This window comes from Macaca thibetana, chromosome 1, assembly GCF_024542745.1.
Source record: "Macaca thibetana thibetana isolate TM-01 chromosome 1, ASM2454274v1, whole genome shotgun sequence".
In the NCBI taxonomy this organism is placed as follows: domain Eukaryota; kingdom Metazoa; phylum Chordata; class Mammalia; order Primates; family Cercopithecidae; genus Macaca; species Macaca thibetana.
Window position 1 is genome coordinate 18,814,008 of NC_065578.1, and position 27,657 is coordinate 18,841,664.

Consider the following 27,657-nt stretch of genomic DNA (forward strand, 5'->3'; position numbering starts at 1 on the left):
CAGGGAAGGCTGATTGCCCCACCCTAATCTTATTATGCAAATAAATTGTCCTTGGTGGGCTATCTTATCTGCTCCTCCCTGTACACTTGGCTGGCAGAGAAGAGGTGATGAAGCCGCCATCTTGAACATGTCTAGTCCCTAGTTCCCTGTGGCATTTACCCGTGCAAGCTCCCAGCTTGTTTGTCTATGTCTGCAGCTCCACTTTACAGGCTACTCTTTGTTAGAAAATGATTTGGGGCTGCTTTTCATTAAAAAGAAAAGCCTTACCGAGGACTCCCATGCTCTTACTGTCTGCCTAAGTGATTTCTTCTTAACTCCTGTATCACTTTTGCTTTGCAATAAACTTCTTTGCCTACTCTTTGGAGTACTTTGGACTCACTCTCAAATTCTTTTACGTGGCGAAGTCAAGAACCTGAACCGGCCAACTGACAACACTTGGACATACCTTCTAGTGCACGTGCATCTAATTTGCTTTAGGACTATTTGCATCTCAGAGTGTACTTTTGAAGGAGCTACATTGTCTGGGGTATATACCCTGGGGTTCATCGTCTTGCACCAGGAAAATTTAGGACACAGATAGACACGAGGAGTTTAGGAGGAGATGTAATATTTCTATTTTGAGGACAGATCATGAGATGCAGACACAAGACATTTAAAATGTTACCAGATACAGGCCAGGCACAGTGGCTCACGCCTGTAATCCCAGCGCTGTGAGTGGCTGAGGCAGGCGGATCACTTGAGGTCAGGAGTTCGAGACCAGACTGGTCAACATGGTGAAACCTTGCCTCTACTAAAAAAAAGAAAAAAATTAGCTGGGCATGGTGGGATGTGCCTGTACTCCCAGCTGCTCTGGAGGCTGAAGGAGGAGAATCTCTTCAACCCAGGAGGCAGAGGTTGCAGTAAGCCAAGATCATGCCACTGCACTCCAGCCTGGGCAACAGAACAAGACTCCATCTCAAAAAAACAAAACAAAAAACAAACAAACAAAAACAAAGTTACCAGATACAGTCCAAATTGCCCTCCAAAGTGGTTAGATAAATTTACCTCCCAACAGCAGTGCACGAGAGTTCTCATTTTCCTGTGCCCTTGATGGCATGTTCTTGAAAGTGCTAAAGCTGCATTTCTTCACTAAAATTCTGTTAGTCACACTTTTTACTAATTTATACTTTCATCCAATAAGGTTTGATTATTATTATTATTATTTTTGAGGCAGGGTCTTGCTCTGTCACCTAGGCTGGAGTGCAGTGGCACACTCACACCTCACTGCAGCCTCAAACTCCCAGGCTCAAGTGATCCTCCAGTTTCAGCCTCCCGAGTAGCTGGGACTACAGGCATGGATCACCATGTCCAGCTAATTAAAATTTTTTTTTGTAGAGATGGGGAATCTCACTTTGTTGCCCAGGCAGATTTTGAACTCCTGGGCTCAAGCAATAGCCCCACTTCGGCCTCCCAAAGTCCTGGGATTACAGACATGAGCCACTGTGCGGGCCAAAGATTCTTTTAATTAACTCTAGTGAAGTGGGCAGAGCATTCATTTTATTTACAAGTACTATACTCCTTCCCTTTGGCCTTTAAATATAATTTATAGGCAGCATTGATTTGCACTTAGAGACACCGTCTAACACAGGTCTCTGCGGAGAGAAGAGAAATTAGTCCATTCAAAATCTGTGTGTGGGCTTATGCAAGAAAAGGTTTTTTTTCGGTTTGTTTTTTTTTTGTTTGTTTGAGACGGAGTTTTATCTTGTTGCCCAGATTGGAGTGCAATGGCGCAATCTTGGCTCACTGCAACCTCCGCCTCCCGGGTTCAAGCAATTCTCCTGCCTCAGCCTCCCCAGTAGCTGGGATTACAGGCTGGCCTCGAACTCCTCACCTCAGGTGATCCGCCCGCCTCTGCCTCCCAAAGTGTTGGGATTACAAGCATTAGCCACCACGCCCAGCCGAAAAGATTTTTACAAGAAGGGCAAGTGTTCGCTTTTCTATCAATATGTTAGCAGTCTGTATTTCCACATGTTTGGTGGTAAGAAACCTTTCTTCCTTGGTTTCTAAAGTTTGGAAGTCTTTGCCCCTGAGTTCATGAGATTGCCAGAGAAATGATTCAAACAACTTCATTAAATACGTACTTACTTCATGCCTGGGGCTTTACGTTTTTATTTAACCTTTACAACTCTCTTTTCCATTCTTATTGTCATCAGAAAAATGCAAATCAAAACCACAATGAAATACCATCTCATGCCAGTTAGAATGGCTTTTGTTAAAAAGAAAAAATAGCAGATGTTGGTGAGGCTGTGGGGAAAAGGGGAACATTTTTACACTGTTGGTGGGAATGTAAATTAGTTCAGCCACTGTGGAGAGCAGTTTGGAGGTTTCTCAAAGAACTAAAAGTTGAACTACCACTCGACCCAACAATCTCATTACTGGGTATATACCCAAAGGAATATATATTGTTCTATCAAAAAGGCAGATGCACCCGTATGTTCATTGCAGCACTATTCACAATAGCAAAGACATGTAATCAACCTAGGTACCCATCAACAGTGGATACTCGGCAGGCTGAGGCAGGAGAATGGCGTGAAACCAGGAGGCGGAGCTTGCAGTGAGCCGAGATCGTGCTGCTGCACTCCAGCCTGGGCGACAGAGCGAGACTGTCTCAAAAAAAAAAAAAAAAAAAAAAAAACGTGGTATCTATACACCATGGAACACTATGCAGCTGTAAAAAAGAACAAAATCCTGTCCTTTGCAGCAACATAGATACAGCTGGAAGCCCATTATCCTAAGTGAACTAACGCAGAAACAGAAAACCAAATACTGTATGTTCTTGTAAGTGGGAGCTAAACATTGGATACACATGGACACAAAGATGGGAACAACAGATTCTGGGGAATGCAAGAGTCGAGAGGCAGTTGGGGGAAAGAGTTAAAAAACTACCTGTTATGTACTTTGCTCACTACCCGGGTGACAGATTCATTTGTAAAACAAACCTCAGCATCATGCAATATAGACAGGGTTTCACCATCTTGGCCAACTGGCCAAGCTGGTCTCGAACTCCTGACCTCAGGCAGTCCCCTGGCCTCGGCCTCCCAAAGTGTTGGGATTACAGGCATGAGCCACTGCGCCTGGCCTCGGTTTTTTTTTTTTTTTTTTTTTTTTTTTTTGAGACGGAGTCTCGCTCTGTCGCCCAGGCTGGAGTGCAGTGGCGTGATCTCGGCTCACTGCAAGCTCCGCCTCCCGGGTTCACGCCATTCTCCTGCCTCAGCCTCCTGAGTAGCTGGGACTACGGGGGCCCGCCACCTCGCCCGGCTAATTTTTTTGTATAAAGTAGAGACGGGGTTTCACCGTGTTAGCCAGGATGGTCTCGATCTCCTTACCTCATGATCTGCCCGCCTCGGCCTCCCAAAGTGCTGGGATTACAGGCATGAGCCACCGCGCCCGGCTTGGCCTGTCTCAGCTTTAAAACCTAAAGTCCTGCATCCCAAGAAAACCTCTAGTCCAGGCAAACCTAGGTGGTCACTCTTGGATGGAGTTAGGATTTCCAGTGGTCTTGGACAGAAGGGCGACCTCTCCCTTGAGCTACGAAAGAAGGCGGAGAGATGAAGAGCAGGATTAAACAAACAAGTGTGCGGGCTTTGGAGCCAGGGCAAAGCTCTGCCTCTTAGCTGTGTGATCTTCTTGAAATTATTTAACCACTCAGATTCAGTTTCCTGTAACTTGCGGATAATTAAACAAGAATGAGCCGTGTGAAAGTGCCTATCCAACTGTAGTAGGCTCGCAACAAGAGTTTAAATCGTTTTTATTCATCCCCGGTCCTAACTGTTGCCGCTGCTCTGTGTTCCACTCTTCTATCATCTTTAATTTCTCTCCTTGACTGGTTTCAGCTTTGTTCTCTCTGGTTCCTGTCGGGTCGCTCCTGCCACTCACGTTGAGTACCATCCACCGCTAGAGGGCGGAATAGAACAAACCAAGATGGGTGCCCCTCTAGCTCTCTATGGCGTCTGCTCGCCGAGCCCCGCGAAGGAGGCGGGGATTCCGTCATGTGACCGGGGTGCCGGGCGCCGGCGCAGGCGCGGTTGCTGCGTCGTCGTCGCCGGGCTCAGTTGCCCGCGCTGTTTTGCCTTCTTGACGCTTGAGGCGGCCGCTGGGGGGTCCTGTGGCTTTCCCTCCTGCCGCTGGGGACTGCAGGCTAAGGCCATGTCCCGAAAGCAGGCGGCGAAGAGCCGGCCGGGCAGCGGCAGCCGGAAAGCCGAGGCCGAGCGCAAGCGGGACGAGCGGGCTGCTCGCCGGGCCCTGGCCAAGGAGCGGCGGAACCGGCCGGAGTCCGGCGGCGGCGGCTGCGAGGAGGAGTTCGTCAGCTTCGCCAACCAGCTGCAGGCCCTGGGGCTGAAGCTGCGGGAGGTGCCGGGGGACGGGTGAGGCGGGCCGGGAGCGAGGGAGGCGGCGCCGGGGGACGCGCCGGGCTCGGCCTGGCGACCGTCACCCGCTCGCGTCCATCCATTCATTCGGGCTGCCCGGGCGCCTCCCGCGAGCCAGCCACGCTCCGAGTGCAGGGCGTCCAGTTGCGAGCGAGGCGGACAAGCCTCTTGCCCCGAGACGCTCGCGGGGATCCCAGAGGGTCCTAACCATGGCAGACGTCGCGAGCGAAATAGAAAGTGGGTCCTGAGACCGTATACGGGAGCAGAGTCACTGGGTTGTGGCCAGGAAGGGCTCTCTGAAAGGTGACATTTAAGCTGAGTTCTGAAGGAATGAGATGGAGCCAGGCATTGGAAAAACAGTCATCATGAGGATAAGACCGATCGAAGGAGTTTGAGTAAGCCGCGCTTGGTAGAACGCTTTGCCTCCTTTGAGTCCTTGGTGGTTGGGTGATGCCCCCATTTACATTTGTGAAATTAGGTCGCCTGTTGTTTACTGAGCTGAAGGCAGCTTCTCTAATTCCTGCTTCCATGGGCCTCAGTTTCTCTGTAAGCAAAGGTGCTTACCCAAGCCTTCTTGGGACTTAGACTGAATCCAGGTCCAGCTTTCTTTAGGGAATGCGGAGGGAGAGCGTGGGGAGGAGGAAGAAAACCTTGAAGAAAGAGGATATGCTCCGGGAACATGGATGGAAGAAGGAAAAGGGTCAGGAAGAGAGGAGAACTGTGAGCATCCCCATTGCAGGGGCAGGTAAAAGGTTATCTGGTTGTCAGCTGTGTCACTTTGGAAGACGGAGTGTTAATAACAGCCTGGCTTTTGTTTTTTTCCTCCCAGTATTTGAGTGCTCAGGTCCTGCAGAGGGAAGACTAAAATGAAATTAAAGACCATACGGAATTGCCTTAGTTCATTATTATTGTTGATTGTAGAGACGGGGATTTTGCTATGTTGCCCAGGCTGGTCTCGAACTCCTGGCTTCAAGCGATCCTCCTGCCTCGGCCTCCCAAAGTGCGGAGATTACAGGCATGAGCTACCACCCCCAGCCAGGAATTGCTTTAGATATTAACTGCAGAAGAAGCTGTTTTAAAAAATTTCACATTACATTGCAGCTTATTGATTAAGACCGAACTGGTCCTATTTCCCTTTCCCACCGTTCCTATATATGCTCATTGCTTCAGGCAAAAAGAGTTCACCACACTTTGCTGCGTTGCTGTTTTTGCTTAAGATGCAGTTGGAACTTGATTACATTTATTCACCATCATCTGGCATAGTGCTTGGTACATGGAAGGCAGTCAGTACATTTTTGCTGAATGAAATATAAAAATAATAGAGGGAGACCAGCTAGCCTAAGCATAAGCACAAGACACTGTTATAGAAACAAAAATACCATTTGAATACAGTGGAATTGCTGTGGAACATGGGGGCTTTTCCTTGCAAATGATTGAATTGTTTGTGTCTGCTGTGCTGGATGTAGTATTCTCAATGTCAGGGTGCCCGGAAAACTTAAGTACTCAATAGAAGGTTACTTAGGAGGAGGAATCAGCACAAGGAGTTGTAAATTCTTGAGCCGGCTTTCATAAGGTTATGGGAAACTTTGGGGGTATTACTTCTCTCTATCCCCATACCCCCATACACAGCATACTTCTCAAGTTAATTCAGCACGCCTTAAGTAAGGTGCTGGGAATATGTTGATGACTGAGATAGTTAAGGACTTTATAGCCGAAGGTAGAAACATGTAACAGTGGGTCTCAGCTTTTTTGATGTTAAGATCTCTTGGAATTCTTAAAAATTATTGAGAAACCCAAATAGCTTCTTTATATGGGTTATAGCTATAAGTATTTACTATATTAGAAAGTAAAACAGTTTTAAAACACAAGAATACACACACATTCCATTAGCGATCGGAGTGATAAGTTCATGCATCAGGTAGCCTCTGGAAAACTCCACTGTGCACTTGCGAGAGAATGAGAATGAAAAAGGTACATTACATCTTAGTTTTGAACTCATGGATACTCTGAAAGCATATCAGAGGCCTTCTCACATCTCCTGTCCCTTGGGCCACACTTTGAGAACAGATGATACAAATAATTAAAATATAGTTTGATATATTTTTATTAACAGTGACTGATTATAATGGTACTATTGAGAAGGAAAAGGCAGTAGCCTCTGAATTGGCCAGGAAGGCCTTCTCATTCATTCGGTAAATACTCATTAAATTCACTGCTAGCTGCCTCTCAGAGGGTGTCATAGTCTGGGTCATGAAGGACCAATAGGAGTACACCAAGAGAACATTCCCATCTGAGGAGGAGTGTATACAGAGGCACAAGGACGTGATGTTTTTGGGAGATCTACAGGTTGTTCAGGGTGACAGTAGTGTAGGGCACAAGGGTAGAAGTAACAGGCAATGAAGCTCCAGAGACCAGCTGGACTGGAGTGCTCATGTCTCTCTTCCAAGGTCCCTGTTCTTCGGACAGTGTTGGATAAAATGATCATATTTCCTCTTGTGTGGGCTTCATGGAGCTAAGCACCTAGTGTTCACAAGTCCTTCACATGAGTTCCATTAGCTGGACTGTGGTTCAGCCCTCGTCAGTATCATAGTCCCTTCAAATGTGGTGATGACAGATTTTATCACTGCAAGGGATGGTGTTTCCTGTGTATGTGATGGGCTGGCAGGTGTCAACAGATTCTTCTCCCCGCCCCCCAGACAGAGTCTTGCTCTGTCACCCAGGCTGGAGTGCAGTGGCACGATCTCGGTTCATTGCAGTCTCCACCTCCTGGGTTCAAGTAATTCTCCTGCCTCGGCCTCCTGAGTAGCTGGGGTTACAGGCACCCTCCACCACACCCGGCTAATTTGTTTGTATTTTTAGTAGAGATGGGGTTTCACCATGTTGGCCAGGCTGGTCTTGAACTCCTGACCTCATGATCCACCCGCCTCGGCCTCCCAAAGTGCTGGGATTACAGACGTGAGCCACCGCGCCCAGCCAACAGATTGTTTTATTAATATTTATTAAGGACTCAGGGTGAAATACAATGAAATTAAAGACTATTAAAAAAATAGTTGACATCTCTAGCGTTCCCTCTTTTCATTCAGATGTGATTACAATCTGGAGTAGCCTGATAGAGTATCTGTGGGCATGTTCATTGTTGGCAGTATGGTACCTGTAGCATTCTGGAACCCAAGGGGATTTAGGGATGAATTAGCCAATATCCTGTAATATAGCCTTTACATGGGTTGAGTCAGCTTAGCATAGATTAATCAGGGAGCTACTTAGAGGGTTTTGTAGTGCTTCCTGGACCAGCTTCATATCTGGCGTGTTGTCTGAAAGGTGGACCCACATAAATTGGATTCATTTTTCAAAGCAAGAAAGAAGCAGTTTAACCTTGATGTTGTCCTTAAAAACATGATTGGCTGTAGTGTGAAAAGAATGTATAACTCTATTTATTAGGCCACACAGTATTAACATCCCTCTGAACTACATCTAGTTGTGTCTTACTAAATGTAGTTCTGAGTTACGTTACTCATTAGCAGTGTTCTAAAACGGAAACACTGAAGAATCACTAATTTTAGCTATTTATCTGTTACTAACAAGTAGTTTATTTTTTAATTTTAGTTTTGTTTTTAATATTGTAGGATCACAGTAGTAGAAGGGCATTCACACATTTCGTCTAGTTAGTGCCTGTGTCACCTGAACGGCACTGCCATCTTTTGTGCCTCACTCAGTGGTTTTCAGTTGGGTGCCATGCTAGAATATCTGGGGAGGAACTTTTGAAACAGTTCAGGGCCTGGGCTCTCCCCTAGATCAACTACATCAGAATCTTAGAGTGGGGCCTGGTTATTGATGTTTTTTTTAAAAAAGAATTTTACAGATGATTTTTATATGCATCCATAATTGAGAGTGACTGATTTAGAGTCTAGATTCTTGACTAGTGTTTCTCAAACTTCAGCATGCAACATAACCACCTGGAGTGCTAGGGAAAACACCTGGAAGGGCTACATTGCTGGGCTCCAACCCCAGAATGCCTGATTGAGTAGGCCTGGGTGGGCCCCAGAATTTTCATTTCTAACAAGTGCCCTGGGGATGCTGATGCTCCTAGTCAGGGAACACACTTTGAGAATCAGTGAGCTAGATCAGTGCTGTCTAGTGAAAACAGAATGTGAACCACCTATGTGATATTAAAATTTTTCCAGTAACCACATTAAAAAGAAACAGGTGAAATGAATTTTAGTATATTTTATTTAAGCTATTGTATGTAAAATATTACTATTTTGACATACAATTCTATAAAAAATTATTAATGATCTCTCAAATTTTCTTTTTTTTTGGAGACAGAGTTCACTCTTGTTGCCCAGGCTGGAATGCATGATCTCGGCTCACCGCAACCTCTGCCTCCCAGGTTCAAGCTACTCTCCTGCGTGTCAGCCTCCCGAGTAGCTGGGATTACAGGCATGCGCCACCACACCCAGCTAATTTTGTATTTTTAGTAGAGATGGGTTTTTCCATGTTGGTCAGGCTGGTTTCAAACTCCTAACCTCAGGTGATATGCCCGCCTTGGCCTCCCAAAGTGCTGGGATTACAGGCGTAAGCCACTGTGCCCAGCCAATGATCTCTCATTTTTTTTTATATGACCTCTTCAGAATCTAGTATTTTACACAGATAGCACACCTCACTGTGGATTAGCCACGGCAGGTGCTCAGTATACGGCAGGTGCTCAGTAGTCACACGCGGTTAGCAACCCCTGTTAAAACAACACACATCTAGACAATTGCTGTGTATTGCTAGTTATAGAAATTGGCAAAATCCTGAGTCTATATAGTCTACCTCTATAGAGCTAAGGTGAAATTACCTTTTATTTGCCAAAATCTATGTCTCTGTAGGAGCTTCCAGGTTTTAGTTTTATTATACAGGTATAATTTTAATTTCACATGACAGTTGGAGGTATTGATCATGTCCCCCTGAGCCTTCTTTAGGCCAAACATCACTAGTCGTTCTTCATATTGTATTTAAAACCACATCATCTTATCTGAACACGTCTCTCTCAAAATACAGTAGCTAGAATGGTACCCAGGACCCTAACTGTGGTCTGACCTCAAATAATAAAACCTTCTCCTTTTCCACATATTTACTATTATGACTGCAGCCTATAGAGCGCATTAGGTTTTTTGGTGCTTGTGTTGCAATATCATCTAATACTAAATTATTGCGCACTCAAAACATTTGCATGCTCTTTATGTAATTAGTTGTTTTTGTGAACTCAAATGCAAGACCTGCCTTATGTCCCTATAACACAGTGGTTCTCAAACGGGTGGTTTTGCCCTCCAGGGGACATTTGACAATGTCTAGAGACATTTTTGGTTGTCACAGCTGATGGGGAGGGAGGTAGTGATGTTCTACTGGCAGCTAATGGCAGCGGCCAAGTGTTCTCCTAAACTTCCTACAGTGCACAGGAAGCCTCCCACAACAAAAAAATGATCCTGGAATGCCAATAGTGTGGAGATTGAGAAGCCCTGCTGTAGGTAATGGTGAGATTGTGAACTCAGGAAGTGGCCCAGATCTCATAGAGGCCCTTTGGGCAACGGTGCTTTGTTCTCATGAGTTTCTTGAGAGCTCTTGTTGGGCTCCCCTAGGGAAACCCAGGTCACTGGAGTGTTTGTTCATTACCTTGTAATCTTGTCAGAAGAGGAAGTGATTTGTCTATTTTGACTTGTTTTTGGTGAGCTCAAAGAAAGTTTGGTAAGTATAGAAAAGCATATTAAAAAATGTAACAATTACTCTTAAATATTACCTTTAATTGTACTACCTAGGGGTAACTATGGCTATTATTTTGGTGTTGACATTCGAGTGAGAGCCACGTTATTTGGACTTGGATCCTGGGCCTACCACTTACTAGTTTTGTGACCTTGGGCAGGTTTCCCGTGAGGAACGGTAATAGGACCTTTCTCAGAGTTGTGAGGACTAAACATGTTTAATACATACATTGTGTTTAGAACAGTCCCTGGCACATTGTAAAAACTATTTAAGTGATTGTTTCTGTGTGTTTTCTTGGCATACGTTTGTGTGTGTTTCTGTCTGTGTATGTATATAGCGTACAGATGAGTATGGTTGAGCTCATGTGGCATATACATACAGTTTTACACCTTTTTTGGAGAACATTTGCTCATGTTATTAAAAGTTCTTACCATACGACTATAGAATACCATGAATTTTGGTACATTAAATGTAAAATAACTACATAAATTTGTGATAAACCACATCTCTTAAACTAAATTCAAGAATAGACTAGTGGTGGCAGATACTGATTAAGAAAAATTGGAGAGAAAAGCTTGACATTTAAATTGTTTTATCGATTAGCTTACTTTTCCCCGTGGTTAAAAAAAGACCACCATTGTCAGATTTTAGCAAGACACCTCAGTCTAGCCTATAGAACTCTATATTCCATTCCTTCTGGAATGTCGTTTTAGATTGTTGGAAAGCTTCTTGGTTTTTAATTTATAGAATCTGTCTTAATTCTCCCTTCCCCTGCAAAAAAAAAAGAAAATATATATATATATATATATATATTCTTATACATTAGAAGAGATTCCAGCCTTTCTATAGCTTTCTGTTGAAAATACACTTTTCTGAGTTGAAAAAAAAAAACCCTTTTTTCCTACACATTTAGACATGAAATCTTTCTGAAAGTGATGAGTTTATATTTTGGAATCACAGTGTCATCGTTTTTCATTTGGAAGAGTAAACAGTTGGGTGTAAAACTGGGCAACTGTTTGGCTTCAGAATTGTTTATTTCCATAGTTTTAAGGATACCAGATTGTGTTTGTCGTGTTTGAGTCTCTGTGTATCTAAGCCTCTGTGTTTGTGATAATTTGGAATTTAGAAGCCTTTGAGGGGTTTGAAAGTAAAGATGACTCTTACAGTTTATTACCAGTATTTTACTTCTAGAGAAACAAAATATGGTGTTTAAAGTTTTCATTTGGCAGGAATAACAATGGCATTGTTGCTCCCTGGGTGATCAGTGAGGAGGCGAGGAGGAAGTGTCTTTCCATAGTACAACTGTTTGTTGTCCAAGTGCTTTCCTTCTCATGACTTTCTCCACTGTGTTCTTAGGACTCAAACAGAGTATTGTTCAGTTGTTAGTATCGGGAGCTTGACAAATTGCTATTTTTTGGGTACTGTTAAATGAATGATTACTTAGCTGGGCAGCTGTAGTGAAACTTGTTTTAGAAAAGAGGCTCTAGATAGGACATCATTTTGGAAGAGGATCTGCAAATCATAGCCCTTAGGCATGGAATGACCTGTAAGGTCTGGACCTTGTAGTCAGGTGGTTAGTGTATCACCGGCTCCACTTGTTGAAGCAGCTGAGGCCCAGGGAAGTTTAATGACTCTCCTGAGTCAGCTAGCTGGTACATGGGGAATAGAATCCTTGTTTGCTGCCTCTCAATAAGGTAATGTGGTTGAATATGCCCTGGTGCTGTCCCCCGTGGTCTTGGAAGAATCCTGGACTGTTAGAGTTGAGTCTTCACTTCTGTGTGCCCAAAATATTTCCATGGATGATCTGGCATGAAGCGTCATTGTTTTAGATGAACTGAGTTCATTTTTGAAAGGTCTTGACTCATGTTGTTGTTTTGACAGCAATTGCTTGTTCAGAGCTCTTGGTGATCAATTGGAGGGACACTCACGAAATCATCTCAAGCACAGACAGGAGACAGTGGACTACATGATAAAGCAACGGGAAGATTTTGAACCCTTTGTAGAAGATGACATTCCTTTTGAGAAGCATGGTAGGTTCACTGTGGAACATTGGGTCCTTCAGGAGTAATGCATTGGGTAATTAAGTCCACTGGCATCCTCCACCCTCCCAGCCAAGGGTTTGGTTATATAAATCACGACATTCATTTATTCAGCAAATAATTGTTTGCTTACTTGGTCGGCGGCAGCATGCTAGGTAGCTGGAGATCAGTAGGTTTAGCGGTATATGCCCTTAATAAACATGATGATGTTAATTGACCTGAAAAGCGATTCATGACTTCTTCCTCAGTGGGGTGGGAACAGCAGGCTATGACATAGCTTGTATAGATTGATCCTATTTTTAAAAGGTATACAGACATAGCGGAAAAGTCTGGAAAGATACTGTTTGTTAATTCTTAGCTTCACTTATTTTTCAGAAATTACTCATTCTCTTTAAACTTCTATAGAAGGGAGATAATAATAGCATCTATCTCATAGGGTTTTTGGTGAAGATTAAATTAGATAACAAAATTAAAATAAGCCCTTAGTAAGCGTTAGCCATCTGGGGATCGTGGGACTATGGTATTTTAAATTGTCTTCTCTAGACTTTTTCTGACTTTTAGATGATCATGTATTACTTTTAAAATTAGAAAAACCAATAAAATCATGTTAATTTCTCACCAAAACCCCAAACACAATCTGTTTTCTTTGAGGCAAATCAGTTAGTGATTTTAGTTGGTTCCTGTTTAATAGGCATAGATCTTACAGAAAATGCATATGAACTTGTAAACTTTAATTTCAACAAATATTTACTGAGAATCTACTGTGCTCGCTGCTGATATGTTTTACAAATGGCATTTTCATCACAGGGCTCATAGTCTTTTCTGTCTGTTGTGAGGAAAGGGGATTGATCCTTTTATTTTAGCGAGCTAACTCTGGAGGCCATGCCGAGAATTGATGGGGAGGGAGACTGAGCAGGGAAACTAGTTAGAAGGTCTCCACACTGGCCAGATGAGAGTAGAGGAGGTCTCCATCACAGCAGCTACTGAGGATAGTGAGTAAGGCCCAAACCAAGCCACACTTTGGCAGTGTAATTGACAGGACACATTGGAGGTGAGGAGGATAGAGGGAGGAGACAAGTGATTCTGAAGTTCCTGCTTAGGGAATGGGTAGATGACTGTACCGTTAGCAAGAGAGAGGGCAGCAGGAGGGGAATATTTGGGAGGAAAGCTATCAGTGATCCCAAAACCTTTCCCATTCCTCACTAGGAAAGAACTTACTCAGTAGGCACCAGACACGGAGCAACCAAACTTCCAGTGGGTGGTTTGTACCAGTCACTGAGTTCAGATGGTCTCTCTTCCTGGAATTACTTTTTGGTTATCAGATAGACATAGTTTACTGGATAGTCAGCAGTTTACAAATTAAATGTATGTATATGGGACAAATTTTGTAGTTGAGTGCTGTATGAAATGAATTGTGTCATTAATCCTGTGAAAACATCATTTTGGATGAAATGAGTTTTTAGTTTGTGATGTGAAACTCCACTTTGAACACTGTCAGTGAAGATCACATGGTGGATTTGGGAGTGTTACAGGATAGGGAACTCAGGTCTTCAGTTGCCAATGTGATAGTCACTGTAGATGGACAGTGGAAAGGTGTTTTCTTGAAATGGCACTATGCATACCTGTTGCTTGGAGCTGCTTAAGAATTTGAGCATCACAGAAGTAAGACGTCACTTTGACGGCCAGAGCAGAAATGAAAAGAAACGTGGAAGTCTGCACATTGTCGTTGTGTGTCAGTTAAAGGCTTGGCTTATTACATTGATCAGTCTTGAGTCAGCGTTACCTGTTTTTAATGTCAGTATGCCTACCTTGTTGTACTGTGAGATTCTCGAGCAGGGACTGTGTGTCTTTGTTTTGCGGTGTGGCAGTGCCCGGCATCTGGTAGGCATTCATAAAGTATTTGTTGAGTGAATAAATGAATGGTTCACTAGACTATTGAGGACCTCATCACCCTTGCATCTGGCTGTATCTTTAGGCTTATTCTTTTCTTTTAGACTGTGGCTTCAGAGAATCAGCAACATGTTTCCCCCAACTGTACAGATACCCAGATCAGAACCTGAGTATCTTAATGTTTATCTTCCTCCCTCCTCATACCCCTTCATTACATCTTATCACTCTACTTAAGTAGTTTTTCTTTCACTGCTACTGCCCCATAAAATCAGACCTCTGTGGCCATTTGCTTAGATCTCCTGAATACTGTTTGGTATCGTCGTCTCTTGATTCCCTCACTCTGTTTTCTACATAACAGCCAGAGTGAGATCTAAATGTGTTTTTCCTCTGTCTAAAACCTGTTGGTGACTCCCCTGTTGACCTCAGGATAGAGCCCAGACTTTTTAGTTCTTCATGATCTGGGATTTTCTTATTTCTATGTCCTCATCTCTTGCCATTCCCCCCAGCGTTTTCTCACTTCCTCCACCTCTCCATCTCAGCATTCTCAGTTCCTGCCATACTAGAGTTTTCTCTCTCTCTCTCTCTCTCTCTCACATCTGTCTCTCCTCTACTTAGAACATCATCATTGGCCGGGCGCGGTGGCTCAAGCCTGTAATCCCAGCACTTTGGGAGGCCGAGACGGGCGGATCACGAGGCCAGGAGATCGAGAGACGATCCCGGCTAACACGGTGAAACCCCGTCTCTACTAAAAAATACAAAAAAACTAGCCGGGCGAGGTGGCGGGCGCCTGTAGTCCCAGCTACTCGGGAGGCTGAGGCAGGAGAACGGCGTAAACCCAGGAGGCGGAGCTTGCAGTGAGCTGAGATCCGGCCACTGCACTCCAGCCTGGGTGACAGAGCAAGACTCCGTCTCAAAAAAAAAAAAAAAAAAAAAAAAAAAAAAAAAGAACATCATCCATTTCTCCTGTCTTTTTTTTTTTTTTTTTTTTTTTTTTTTTTTTTTTTTTTTGAGACGGAGTCTCGCTCTGTCGCCCAGGCTGGAGTGCAGTGGCGCAATCTCGGCTCACTGCAAGCTCCGCCTCCCGGGTTCACGCCATTCTCCTGCCTCAGCCTCCCGAGTAGCTGGGACTACAGGCGCCCGCCCCTGCGCCCGGCTAATTTTTTCTATTTTTAGTAGAGACGGGGTTTCACCATGGTCTCGATCTCCTGACCTTGTGATCCGCCCACCTCGGCCTCCCAAAGTGCTGGGATTACAGGCGTGAGCCACCACGCCCGGCCCATTTCTCCTGTCTTAACTCCTCCTTGTGCTTTGGGTATTAGCTTAGTTGTCTCAGTTGAGAAGCTCCTCTGATACACCTTACCTCCCCCTCCTCAATTCCTCAATTCTTGTATCACCTGGAGTTAGCCAAACTGTAGGGTTTGAGAGCACAGTCCTTGCATGACTTCCCTCAACTTTTGGTACCATCTACAAGTTGGGGTCTCCCAGAACCTCCCTTAGATTCCGTAATATGGTAGTAGGACTCACAGAACTCACTGAAAGCTATCATGCTAACAGTTATGGTTTGTTACAGGGAAAGGATACAGATCAATACTACTAGCCAAAGGAAGAGATGCATAGGGCAATCTGGAAGGGTTCCAGACACGAAGCTTCTGTTGTCCTCAGGGCATATTCTCATGGCGTCTGTGTGTGACAGTACACACAGAATATTGTCACCTGGGGAAGCTTACCCCAACTTTGGTGTTCAGAGGCTTTTGCTTATTGATTTATTGTCTAAGTGGTTGAACTCAGTCTCCCCTCTCACCCTATCACCACCACAAAGGTCTGATGCCGGATGTGGTGGAGGGGCCCATCATGAATAACAGATACTCTCATCACCTTTGGGAATTCCAGAGGTTTAGAAGTGACCTCCCAGGAGCCCAGCATAAAGGCCAGACCTCTCTTTGGGCAAGGCCAAATTCTTACTGTACATGCCCTTCCCGAAGCACTTGTGCATCGTTAGTGCCTGTCTTGTTTGCCCCTCACTGGTTGTGAACTCTGCGAGGGCAAATTGATGGAGTGGCTGAGAGCCAGGACCTTGGCATTGGGCTGCCTAGGTGAAACCTCAGCTCCACTGTGTACCAGCTCTTTGACCTTGGCACAGTTTTCAGCTATTTTGCATCTGAGTTTCGTCATGTATAAAATGGTGTGTATAATAGTAGTTGTCTATGAGACGTGATTAGACCAGTGCTTGACACATAATAACCATTCAGTAATGTAAGCTGCTAAGATTACTGTGTTGATTGGTATGTTCCCAGTGCCTTTTATTGAGTTAGCATATTGGAAGTAATCAGTAAACATTTATTGAAGGAAGAAATAAATGGATCTTTACTTTATGAATGACTAGTGTTCTTCTCAGTAGCAGTCTTTGTATTGTTCAACTAGCTGAATTCCTAGATTCTGACAAAGTTAATGGGCTTTTCCACATCTATATCCTTGTTTCTCATTATTTGGAACTCAGTAAATACCAAAGCATGTTTGCATTTGGATTTTTCCACTATAAAGACGTCGTTTTTCTCTCCTATTTCCATGCAGTGGCCAGTTTGGCAAAGCCTGGTACTTTTGCTGGCAATGATGCAATTGTAGCCTTTGCAAGAAATCATCAGTTGAATGTAGTGATTCATCAACTTAATGCCCCTTTGTGGCAGGTAGGTCACCTGTTTAAACATTTATCTTAAGCTCTTGTTTCTAAATCAGTTTTGGGAATATCCGAAGATGATGGGGCTTGACCTGTGAACATGGAATTATGCAGAGTGACTGGACTGTGAGCCTAACCAAAGACAATATTGTTGTGGTGGCTCAGAAGTAATCCCTGTGCTATGTACAAATGGAGTCCAGAGTATAATTTAGAAATCTTTTAAAATGCTATACATATTCAACAGTCAGCTAATTGGGCAGGTTGGGGACAGAGAACCTAGTGTGGAAACACAGGCCACCACCCCCTAAAGTCAGTGCTGCTTATTGCTTTGTACCTCAGCTCCTAAAGACTGAGCGTGTGGTTTCTGTTAATTCCCCACCCACCCTGCCCTGCTCCACCACTCCCCGATTTCTCACTTTTACTAATTAAAAAGTTAAAATACAGTACTTGTAGAAAAGTTAGAAAATTGAAAAAGCTCCTAAAGGGAAAAAATTTTATTAAAAATTACATTTAAAATTTTATTGAATCACCCAGAGAGAGATTGCTGTTAATGTTTTAGTGAGTATTCCTGTCATTCACACGCACTTAGCTATAAAACATTGATACATAACTGGAAAGGAACATACCACAATGTTTTTACACACTTTTAAAACACACACACGTATCCATATCCACATACATGTGGACACTTCTGTGTTATTAGCATAAAGGTAACAGTGCCCTTTTTTTCATGTGATACCTGCATATATTCCTTTGTAAATTGCTCCGTCAGTCTTTGCTGATTAAAAATAGGTTTATAAGGATATAATTTACACGTAGCAAACTTCATCCTCTTCCAAGTGTACAGTTCTGTGTGTTTTGACAAACAGTCATGTAACCACCACTACTATCAACACACAGACTACTGTGGAAAAAGTCACTTCCACGCTCTTTGTACTTTGTAGTCACTGGCCCCCTCCCCCAATACCCAGCCTCTTGTAGCCCATTCTCTGATTTGTCCTTATAGCTTTGCTTTTCCAGAATGTCGTATTAAAGAATGCAGCCTTTTGTCCCTGGCACAGTGTCCTTTTAACAAAATTATGCTACAGCAAAATAAGATACTCCAGGGAAGGTGAGAAATTTTACCTTATGGGGATAGAGTGAGCAGGAGTGAAACAGTATCTGCTTGTGTTCTTTGGGGCAGTGTTGCGGATGTCCTGACATCAGGATACCAGATAGAGCTATCATATTTTCCATGGGGCTCTCTTTTCTAAGGGTGATGTTTGAGCAAGAATACTGGTTACTCCTTTGTTCTATTTTTTGTCATTAAACTTACACTGTTTTGCAGAAGTTATCAAAACCATTTGAATACCCAGTATAATGACCCTCACCTTGAAGGAGAATACTCAGTACCAACTCCGTATTCAGCTTGCCTTTTCCTCCACTGATGACTTTTTTCCCAAAGTTTCTTAGTTACCTAGGTAGTTGTGGAAGACAATTCTGCATAGGTAAAAATTTTTTTCAAATATATTTCTGTAGTGTTCTGTTTCATAAATTCCTGAACATTGAAAGTACATCTTCTTGAAATAAATTTACTAATATTTCCATTGGATCCCCCTATGTCTTCCTACCCCAGTGAAGCATCTTGCAAAATTTAAGAACTGAAACTGCATTGGTTGCTACTGTCATGGTTATGAGCTCTTACATTAATAAAGAGTCGGCTTACACTCGTACCATGGAGTTATTGAAACCTACATTTTTTTTCTGGTTATAATTGGAATATGTGTTCCTGTGAACAGTCTAGATGTATGTAACATAGAATGTGAAAGTCCTCTGTAATCTGCCCATGAAAGTCACAGTTAACAATTTGGTGAATATTCTTCCAGTTATGTTTTCTATTCATCTATGCTATTCATGTATATATATCATTATAATTAAGTATGTAAGTGCTTTAGGGATTATGTCATTCCAAGATTCTAATAAACTGTTTGCTTTCACATTGCTCTTCCTGGGAGACAAATGGTGCTCTCTGTTTTGTGTGTGTCTAAACCAGACTCTCTGCATTTGAGATCTACGTATTCTACTGGAAAAACCTTCCACAGTACTGACATCTAGACTTGTGTGCTTCCTGTTTGTTCCATGGCTTTTGTTTTGTTTTTAGACCATGGATACTGTTTAAATTAAGGGTAGTATCTTACTACCTGTGATTTTCAGTAAAAAGAATGTGCTGATGTTTTGGAGTTTAAACAAAGGAACCGTTACTGGGCTTTCTAAGGGACAAAGTCAGAACGAGAGTTTGTGTGGAGGTGGCGAGTTTTATTTGGGGTATGCCCAGACCTTAGGGCTTCTGTTCTGCACGACTCTTGGGAGCCCCATTCTTGTGCTGTGCGTCAGGGGGTTAGTTCACATAGAATACCTTGTGGTGGCGCCTCTGGGGTTGAGCAGTGCAGGCCATACTACTTCATGTAATTGTGCTTTGAAGTTGATGTAGGTGGGAGGTTTGGGTTTGTTGATAATGTTTCTCACTTAGGTGGTTAACAGAAAATGCTATTTTCATTTTAATGAAAGGGGTGGATTTACCTTGAAGCTAATGAAGTGTCAGGCCACTCATTTCTAGGACTCGCTTTCTAGGTCCTGGGAGAGGTTCTACCAATTTTATATTTATAATTTTGCATTTTTTTTTTCTCAAAGAGAGCCTTCAAATAGTTAGGGCTTCAAGCTCAACAAGTCTGGATCTGCCCCTGGGCTTTCCCCGTGGAAGGGGCTTGTGCATTAGTGGGGCTAAGAGGTAATCAAGCCTCTGAAGCTTAAGCTTATTTAACTTCATTGCAAGTCTGTCCCTGGTTTTTGATTTTCTTACATGGATTTATTTCCATAGAGTTACATATTAAATAAGCATATAGAAGCATACACGCGTAGGAAGGAGGTAGTTTGGAAATTGCTCGTGACATATCCCAGGCATGTTCCCAATTAGTGTCTGCATAGACCTGCTGACTGGGCTTCCTCAGCAGGCCAGGTGGGTGTTTCTCTCCAGAGGTTGACAGTGTTCAGATCCTCACTAGCGTGGCCCCTTCTTTTGTCTACAGATTCGTGGTACAGATAAAAGCAACGTAAGGGAGTTACACATCGCATATCGGTATGGAGAGCACTACGACAGTGTTCGGAGGATCAATGACAACTCGGAGGCACCTGCACATCTCCAGACGGATGTGAGTGAGGCCTCGGTTTTCTCTCGTATTCTCAGCCCTGCAGGAAACAGGTCGAAAGCTGGATATTTGACGCTAAAAACCCGTGATGTTTTTGTGGAAAGTTGGCGTTAAGAGTCTGTGGGCCTGATTTTAAAAATATTTTTTATTTCTTAGTTTAGGTGAGAGTGATAGATAAAATTGCTTATTATTTTGCTTTTTCTGATAGTTGATAGTTATGATTGTGTGTGTATAAGATGCATGGAATTTTCAAATTATTTTTATGTTTTAAAATTAATCTACACTTTTTTTTTTTGGAGACGGAGTTTCGCTCTTGTTGCCCAGGCTAGAGTGCAGTGGTGCGATCTCGGCTCACCACAACCTCCACCTCCCCGGTTCAAGTGATTCTCCTGCCTCAGCCTCCCGAGTAGCTGGGATTACAGGCATGCGCCACCACACCTGGCTAATTTTGTATATTTAGTAGAGACGAGGTTTCTCCATGTTGGTCAGGCCGGTCTCAAACTCCTGACCTCAGGTGATCTGCCCACCTTGGCCTCCCAAACCGCTGGGATTACAGGGGTGAGCCACCGTGCTTGGCCTAATCCATGCTTATCTGAAATCTGAAAACTATAGTAAAGGTAGAGAAGAAAATAAAAAACACATAAAGTCAACTCAGCTACCTGAATGTACATTTTGTTACTGTTTTGGTAGATTTATTTTCAGTCATTTAATGCATTAAAACACGGTTGACTTTGTATTTATATAGCTTTGTTTCCTGTTTTTAAAAATTAACATTATTGCAGAAACCTTTTCTCCTGTTTTTACACATGATCCAAAACCATTGTTTTTTAAACAGTTTTATTTATTTTTTGAGATAAGGTCTCGCTCTGTTGCCCAGGCTGAAGTGCAGTGGCACCATCACAGCTCACAGCAGCAGCCTTGTCCACCTGGACTCCGGCGATCCTGCCACCTCAGCCTCCTGAGTAGCTAGGACTACAGGTGTGCACCACCATGCTTCGTTAATTTTTAAATTTTTTGTAGAGGTGAAGTTTCACTATGTTGCCCAGGCTGCCCTCCAACTCCTGGGCTCAAGTGATCCTTGTACCTTGGCCTTCTAATGTGTTGGGATTACAGGTGTGAGCCATGGTGCCTGGCAATTTTAATTCTTGAATAGGTCCTATTTGTCCATGGATTAGAATTCAAAATATATAATGGGATATATAGTGAAAGTCACTCTCCTACCCTTGTACTTCAGCCACATTGTTCTCCCTGGATGCAGTCAGTGGTATTAGTATATCATAAAATCTCCTATGGTTTACATATCGAGCAAATATATGTGTATGTGCACATATTCCACTTTTGCCATTTTTATACTCTCCCTACCACTAGTTGTAGCATCCTACACATCCCACACATACATCCTGCACTGTGCTTTTCAAATTCAATGTGTCTTGGGATTTAGTTCATGGTAGTACATAAGGAACTTCCTGTATCCTTTTTAAAGGCCACGTAGTGTCCTGTTCTATAGATGCATTATAATATTTTTGACCACTCACTTACCAATGGGCTTTTAGGTGGCTTCTAATCCTTTGCTATTACAAGCAATGTGCAGTACCTTTTATGTACCTCATTTCACACATGTATCTGTGGGACATAATTCCTAGAAGGTCCTTGCCACATCAGAGGATGTTGATAGGTATTGTCAAATTACTTTCTAACAAGATTTCACCAGTTTAAGCTCCCACCTGCCGTATGTGGCTCTTTTCCTGCACGGTGCACTTTGTCAACATAGTGTTAACACATTTTTAAATCCTTTTCATTGTTAAGGGAAAAATTGTTTACTTAACCTAGTTTTAATTTGCGTTTCTCTTATTTATGCATCTTTTCCTGTGTTTAAGACATATTTCTATTTTCTTTTTTGTAAATGGTGTTCATTTTCTTTCCCCATTTTTTCCCTATTATGTTGTCTTAATGATTTTGGGGAGCTTTTTATGTATTAGGGAAATTAGCCTCTGTCTGTGATATGAGTTGCAAATAGGTTTTCGCATTCTGTCATTTGTCTTTTTCTTTCTCCTGTGGTCTTTGCTATGAAAGAATTTTAGATATTTTCATGGTTAAATTTGTTAATGATTTTATTATATGCCCTTTGGATTTTGGGTCGTAACTAGGAAAGTCTTTCCCACTCTGAAGTTAAAAATAATTCTCCCATAGTTTATTCTAGTACTTTCATAGTTTCACTTTATTTATTTATTTTTTGAGACTGGGTCTCACTCTGTCGCTGAGGCTGGAGTGCAGTGCCATGATCATGTTTCACTGCGCCCTCAGCCTCCCAGGCTCAAGCGATCCTCCTGAGTAGTTGGGGCCACAGCTGTGCAACACTATGCCTGGCTAATTTTTTATTTTTTGTAGAGACAGGGTCTCACTTTGTTGCCCAGGCTGGTCTCTAACTCCTGGACTCAAGCAACCCTCCTGCCTCGACCACCCAAAGTGTTGAGATTGCAGGTGTGAGCCACTGCACCCTGCTTATAGTCTGACTTAAAAAAAAAAATTAAATCTTGGCTTCTTTTGGAATTTATATTCATATAAGGGTGTGAGGCTATGGACCCAATTTTATATTTCCCTTGTGATTACCTAGTTGTACCGAAACCATTGATTAATTATACATCTTTTCTGCACTGATTTAAAATGCCACTGTCTTTCCATATACTCAATTCCCATATGTATTTGGGTCTATTCCTAGACATTTGGTTCTGGTCCACTGATCTCCCTGTTCACATGTTGATGCCTCATGGTTTTAGTTGGTATATTTTAAAATCTGGTAGAATTTTTCACTCATAATTAATTTTCTTTTTTAGCGTTTCCTTATATATTCTTGCCTTTTTTAAAAAAAACAAAATGAGGCCAGGCGCGGTGGTTCACGCCTGTAATCCCAGCACTTTGGGAGGCCGAGGCGGGCAGATCACGAGGTCAGGAGATCAAGACCATCCTGGCTAACATGGTGAAACCTTGTCTCTATTTTATACAAAAAATTAGCTGGGCGAGGTGGCGGGCGCCCGTAGTCCCAGCTACTTGGGAGGCTGAGGCAGGAGAATGGCGTGAACCTGGGAGGCGGAGCTTGCAGTGAGCAGAGTTGGTGCCACTGCACTCCAGCCTAGGTGACAGAACGAGACTCCGTCTCAAAAATAAACAAACAAATAAATAAATAATAAATGTTAGAATCAATGTGTCTAGTTCAAAAGAAATGCTATTAATTTTTTTTTTTTTTTTTTGAGACAGTCTCGTTCTGTTGCCCAGGCTGGAGTGCAGTGGTGCAATCTCACCTCACTGCAACCTCCGCCTCCCAGTTTCAAGCAATTCTCCTGCCTCAGCCTCCCAAGTAGCTGGTAGCTCGCCACCACCCTTGGCTAATTTTCATATTTTTAGTAGAGATAGGGTTTCACCACGTTGGCCAGGCTGGTCTTGAACTCCTGACCTCAAGTGATCTGCTCGCCTTGGTCTCCCAAAGTGCTGGGGTTACAGGTGTGAGCCACTGTGCCCGGCCCTATTGAGTTTTTTAAAATTGGAATCTCATTAAGTTAATAGAGTAATTTAAGGAAAAGCTGACATCTTTCTGATGTTGAGTCTTTTATTATTTAATTGACTTTGTGATCCATCGGAACATTTTCTTCATATAGATCTTGCCCATTTTTTGTTGAGTTTATTCTAAGGAGGTGTTTTGTGCTTTTTGTGTATTGTAAAGAGATCTTTTATATTTTCTAGTGGGTTATCATTTGTCTATGAGAGCTGTTAATTAACAAAATGTTAATTACATACTTAGGTATTCCACAGAACCCCTCTCTTTTTAAAAATTAAAGCAAAATTCCCATAACATAAAATTAATCATTTAAAAACATACAGTCCAGTGGTACTCAGTACATCCCCAGTGTTTGTCGTACAACCATGTCCTCCGTCTAGTCCCAAAATATTTTCATCACCCCAAAAAGAAAACCTCATGCCCATTAAGCAGTGACTCCCAATTCCCCCTGTCCCCTAGCAACCACCAGTTTGCCTTTCTTCTCTGCGAATTTGCCTATTCTGGACATTTTATGTAAATGGAATTATATGTGACTTTTTCTTTGTGGCTTCTTTCCTCAGTATGATGTTTTTGAGAGTCATTCATGGTGTAGCATGTATCAGTACTTCATTTTTTTTTTTTATGGCTGAAGAATATTCCATTATATGGAGAGATGATTTTTTGTACATCTATTCATCTGTTAATGAGAGTTTAGGTTGTTCCCACCTTTTGGCTATAGTGCTGCTGTGCGTATTTGTGTACAGTATTTTTACAAATGCTTATTTTCAGTCTTTTTGTATATACCTCGGAGTGGAATTGCTGGGTCATATGGTAAACGTAAATTGAACTTTTTGAGGAACTGCCAAACTGTTTTCCACAGCAGCTGCACTGTTTTTCTTGCCAGGCTTTGTTTTCTCTTCATCCTAACATTTTAGTTTTTTTCTTAAATGGTCATCCTACTTAGTATCTTAAAGTTTTTGTTTTTTGATACGGAGTCTTGCTCTGTCGCCCAGCCTGGAGTGCAGTGGCGTGATCTCGGCTCACTGCAAGCTCTGCCTCCTGGGTTTACGCCATTCTCCTGCCTCAGCCTCCCGAGTAGCTGGTACTACAGGCACCCGCCACCACGCCCAGCTAATTTTTTGTATTTTTAGTGGAGATGGGGTTTCATCGTGTTAGCCGGGATTTCATCGTGTTAGCCAGGATGGTCTCTATCTCCTTACCTCGTGATCTGCCTACCTCGGCCTCCCAAAGTGCTGGGATTACAGGCGTGAGCCACCGCGCCTGGCCAGTATCTTAAAGTTTGGAATTGCATTTTCTTAATAGCTAATGACATTGAACATCTTCTCATGTGCTTTTCAGCCATCTGTATATCTTTGGAGAAATGTCTATTCAAGTCTTTTGCCTATTTTTTAATTGGTTCTGCCTTTTTGTTTTTGAGTTGTAAGAGTTTTTAATATATGCTAGATGCTAGAGTCTTATCAGGTATATGATTTGCTGTAATTTTTTTGGTTTGCGGTAGTTTTTTTTGTTGATTCTCTTGTTTCAGTTACAGAATTATATCATTTACAAGGACAGATTACTTTTTTCTTTTTAATTTTATACTTATAATTTATTTTAGCTAATGGCTTTGGCTGTTACCTCCAAAATATTGTTAAGTAATAACGGTGGGAGTGATGATTGTGTTTCTTCCTTTGGTGGGAATGAAGACATCATTCTGTGGATTTACAGTGGTTATTTAACCATACCCATACTGTAAAGCCTTTCGGTGGTTTTGTTATTCACTAGTATAAGTAACACTGTTAGCCCTTTTACCTAAATCTTTTCTTTTCTTTTCTTTTCTTTTTCGAGACAAGGTCTAGCTCTGTTGCCCAGGCTGGAATGCAGTGGCGTGATCTCGGCTCACTGCAGCCTCTACCTCCTGGGCTCAAGCCATCCTCCCACCTCAGCCTCCTGAGTAGCTGGGACTACAGGTGCATGCCACCATGCCCAAAGAATTCTTTGTGTTTTTTTGTAGAGATGGGATGTCACTTTGTTGCCCAGGCTGGTTTTGAACTCCTGAGGTGAAGTGACCCACCCCTATCAGCCCTCCAAAGTGCTGGAATTACAGGTGTGAGCCACTGCACCAGGACCATAAATCTTTTCTCTATTTGATATTATTTCCTTTGGCTAAATTTCAAAACTGAAACTACTGGGTCAAAGACTCCTGTAACTCTTTGTCAAATTCTTAGCGTTTAATTTTATAATAGAATGCTTTGTATTAACATTCCGAGGAATATACTGCACGTTGCTGGAGTCCACTATACTTTTACGTTCAAAAAATAGAGCTGTCTTTGCCCATTTACCTATCTCCCTGCATTAATGGGAAGCAGAAGAAGGTGGTTGAGCATCTACAGAGGGATGATTTTAGCTTTTCTGATGTAAGGCCCAGGCTGTAAAGGTCTCATGGATCCCAAGTGAACTGTTCTTTGTGGCTTTAGGATTTGGATTGACAAGTTTCCCTGGGTGCTTTTCGAGATTAGAGTGTCTTTTGTTGAAGATTGTGAACATAGTTTGATTCTCAACACGGTTCCCTGATTATTATTTGTTTCCTTTAGTTTCAGATGCTTCATCAAGATGAATCAAATAAAAGAGAAAAGATCAAGACAAAGGGAATGGACTCTGAAGACGACCTGAGAGACGAAGTAGAGGATGCTGTCCAGAAAGTTTGTAATGCAACTGGATGTTCAGTTAGTATTTCTGTCATGCAGGAATGATTTAGAAGCAAGTGTTGCTGTGCCTAGCTTACGTCTTAGTTTCATAGGACCTCTCCAGCATATCAGCACCTTGTGGGGCAAAATAGGCCCATGAGATTTATAGTTCGATTAGCATATGTGGCTTAATGAGAGCTGTTTATTCATTTCCCTGTTGTTTGCTAGACTTCACCCAGTACTGCTCAAAGTTCTCAGGGAGTATGCGGATTTAATTTTTCCTGACTAGTGTTTACAGTAGTACAAATGCAGTTTTATACAGGGCGTTCATTTATAAATGTACATTAGATGGTTATTTCAAGGGACCAACCTTATTGAAAATTGACATTTTCTAAATGGAAAAGGTCCTGAAACCTTGTCTTAATTCTCACTATTACATCTTTGTGTTTATGATTATTAATTCTCACTATTACATCTTTATGTTTATGATTATTGAAGTAGAGCTAGGCAGAAAAATATACTGAGAGTTTTGAAGTGATTTTTTTGTTTGTTTGTTTCTTGGATAGGATTTTAATTTAATAGTCCAGAATCTGGAAGCTGAAAATTATAATATTGAATCTGCAATAATTGCCATGCTTCAGATGAACCAAGGGAAGAGAAATAGTAAGTCCATGACTGATATTTATAGGCCTTCAAAATGGTTGTGTTGGTAATTTTCCAAATATTTATTTTTAACCAAGTCACAGGTGGTAACTGTTCTGTCATTCATTTAGGAGTTGTTTATTGAGCATGTTCTGTATGCAGACATTTTTTACTAGGTCCTGGCCCTGCTTCAGGGGGAGTGTAGTTCAGGCGTGGAGGGTGGATGGTGGAGACAGGTAAACTGGTGTGATAGTACATAATGGGGTGGGAGTACAGGGTGCTGGGGGACGCATCAGGGAAGAATTACCCTGTTTAGAAATAAGATGCCCTTAGAAGACCAAAATGATAACCAGAATTGTTTTCCTGGTGGAAATATTTAGATTTCTATTAACTTGTGATAATTTTGATTTTTTTTTTTTTTTAAACATGAACCGAGTTTAATTTTGTGACTCAGAGGAAAGAAACGAGATGTAAAGGCCTGGTGTGGTGGCTCACACCTGTAATCCCAGCACTTGGGGAGGCCAAGGCGGGCGGATCATGAGGTCAGGAGTTCGAGACCAGTCTGACGAACATGGTGAAACCCCGTCTCTACTGAAAATACAAAAATTAGCTGGGTGTAGTGGTGGGTGCCTGTAATCCCAGCTACTCAGGAGACTGAGGCAGGAGAATCGCTTGAACCTGGGAGGTGGCGGTTGCAGTGAGCTGAGGTCACACCACTGCACTCCAGCCTGGGCAACAGAGCGAGACTCTGTCTCAAAAAAAAAAAAAAAAAAAAAAAGAAAAGAGATGTAACATCTTATTACCTTCTCAAGTCATTTATTTAAAATGGTATCAATAAATACTGATTGCCAGATGTTACATGT

At 42.5% G+C, this 27,657-nt stretch overlaps 1 protein-coding gene across 2 annotated transcripts in view; it reads left to right on the forward strand.

Annotated features, from left to right (window-relative positions):
* Positions 1-4,052: 4,052 nt before the first annotated feature.
* OTUD3 (OTU deubiquitinase 3) overlaps positions 4,053-27,657 on the forward strand; it is a 30,691-nt gene continuing 7,086 nt past the window's right edge. The window contains exons 1-6 of one of the 2 annotated variants that reach the window (XM_050791927.1): positions 4,053-4,403; positions 12,027-12,175; positions 16,646-16,758; positions 19,814-19,936; positions 26,060-26,191; positions 26,719-26,815. In XM_050791927.1, the coding sequence (XP_050647884.1) occupies positions 4,186-4,403; positions 12,027-12,175; positions 16,646-16,758; positions 19,814-19,936; positions 26,060-26,191; positions 26,719-26,815 (832 nt within the window). In that variant the 5' untranslated portion in view covers positions 4,053-4,185. The remainder of the gene's footprint in view (positions 4,404-12,026; positions 12,176-16,645; positions 16,759-19,813; positions 19,937-26,059; positions 26,192-26,718; positions 26,816-27,657) is intronic. The other variant, XM_050791935.1, reaches the window with a different exon arrangement.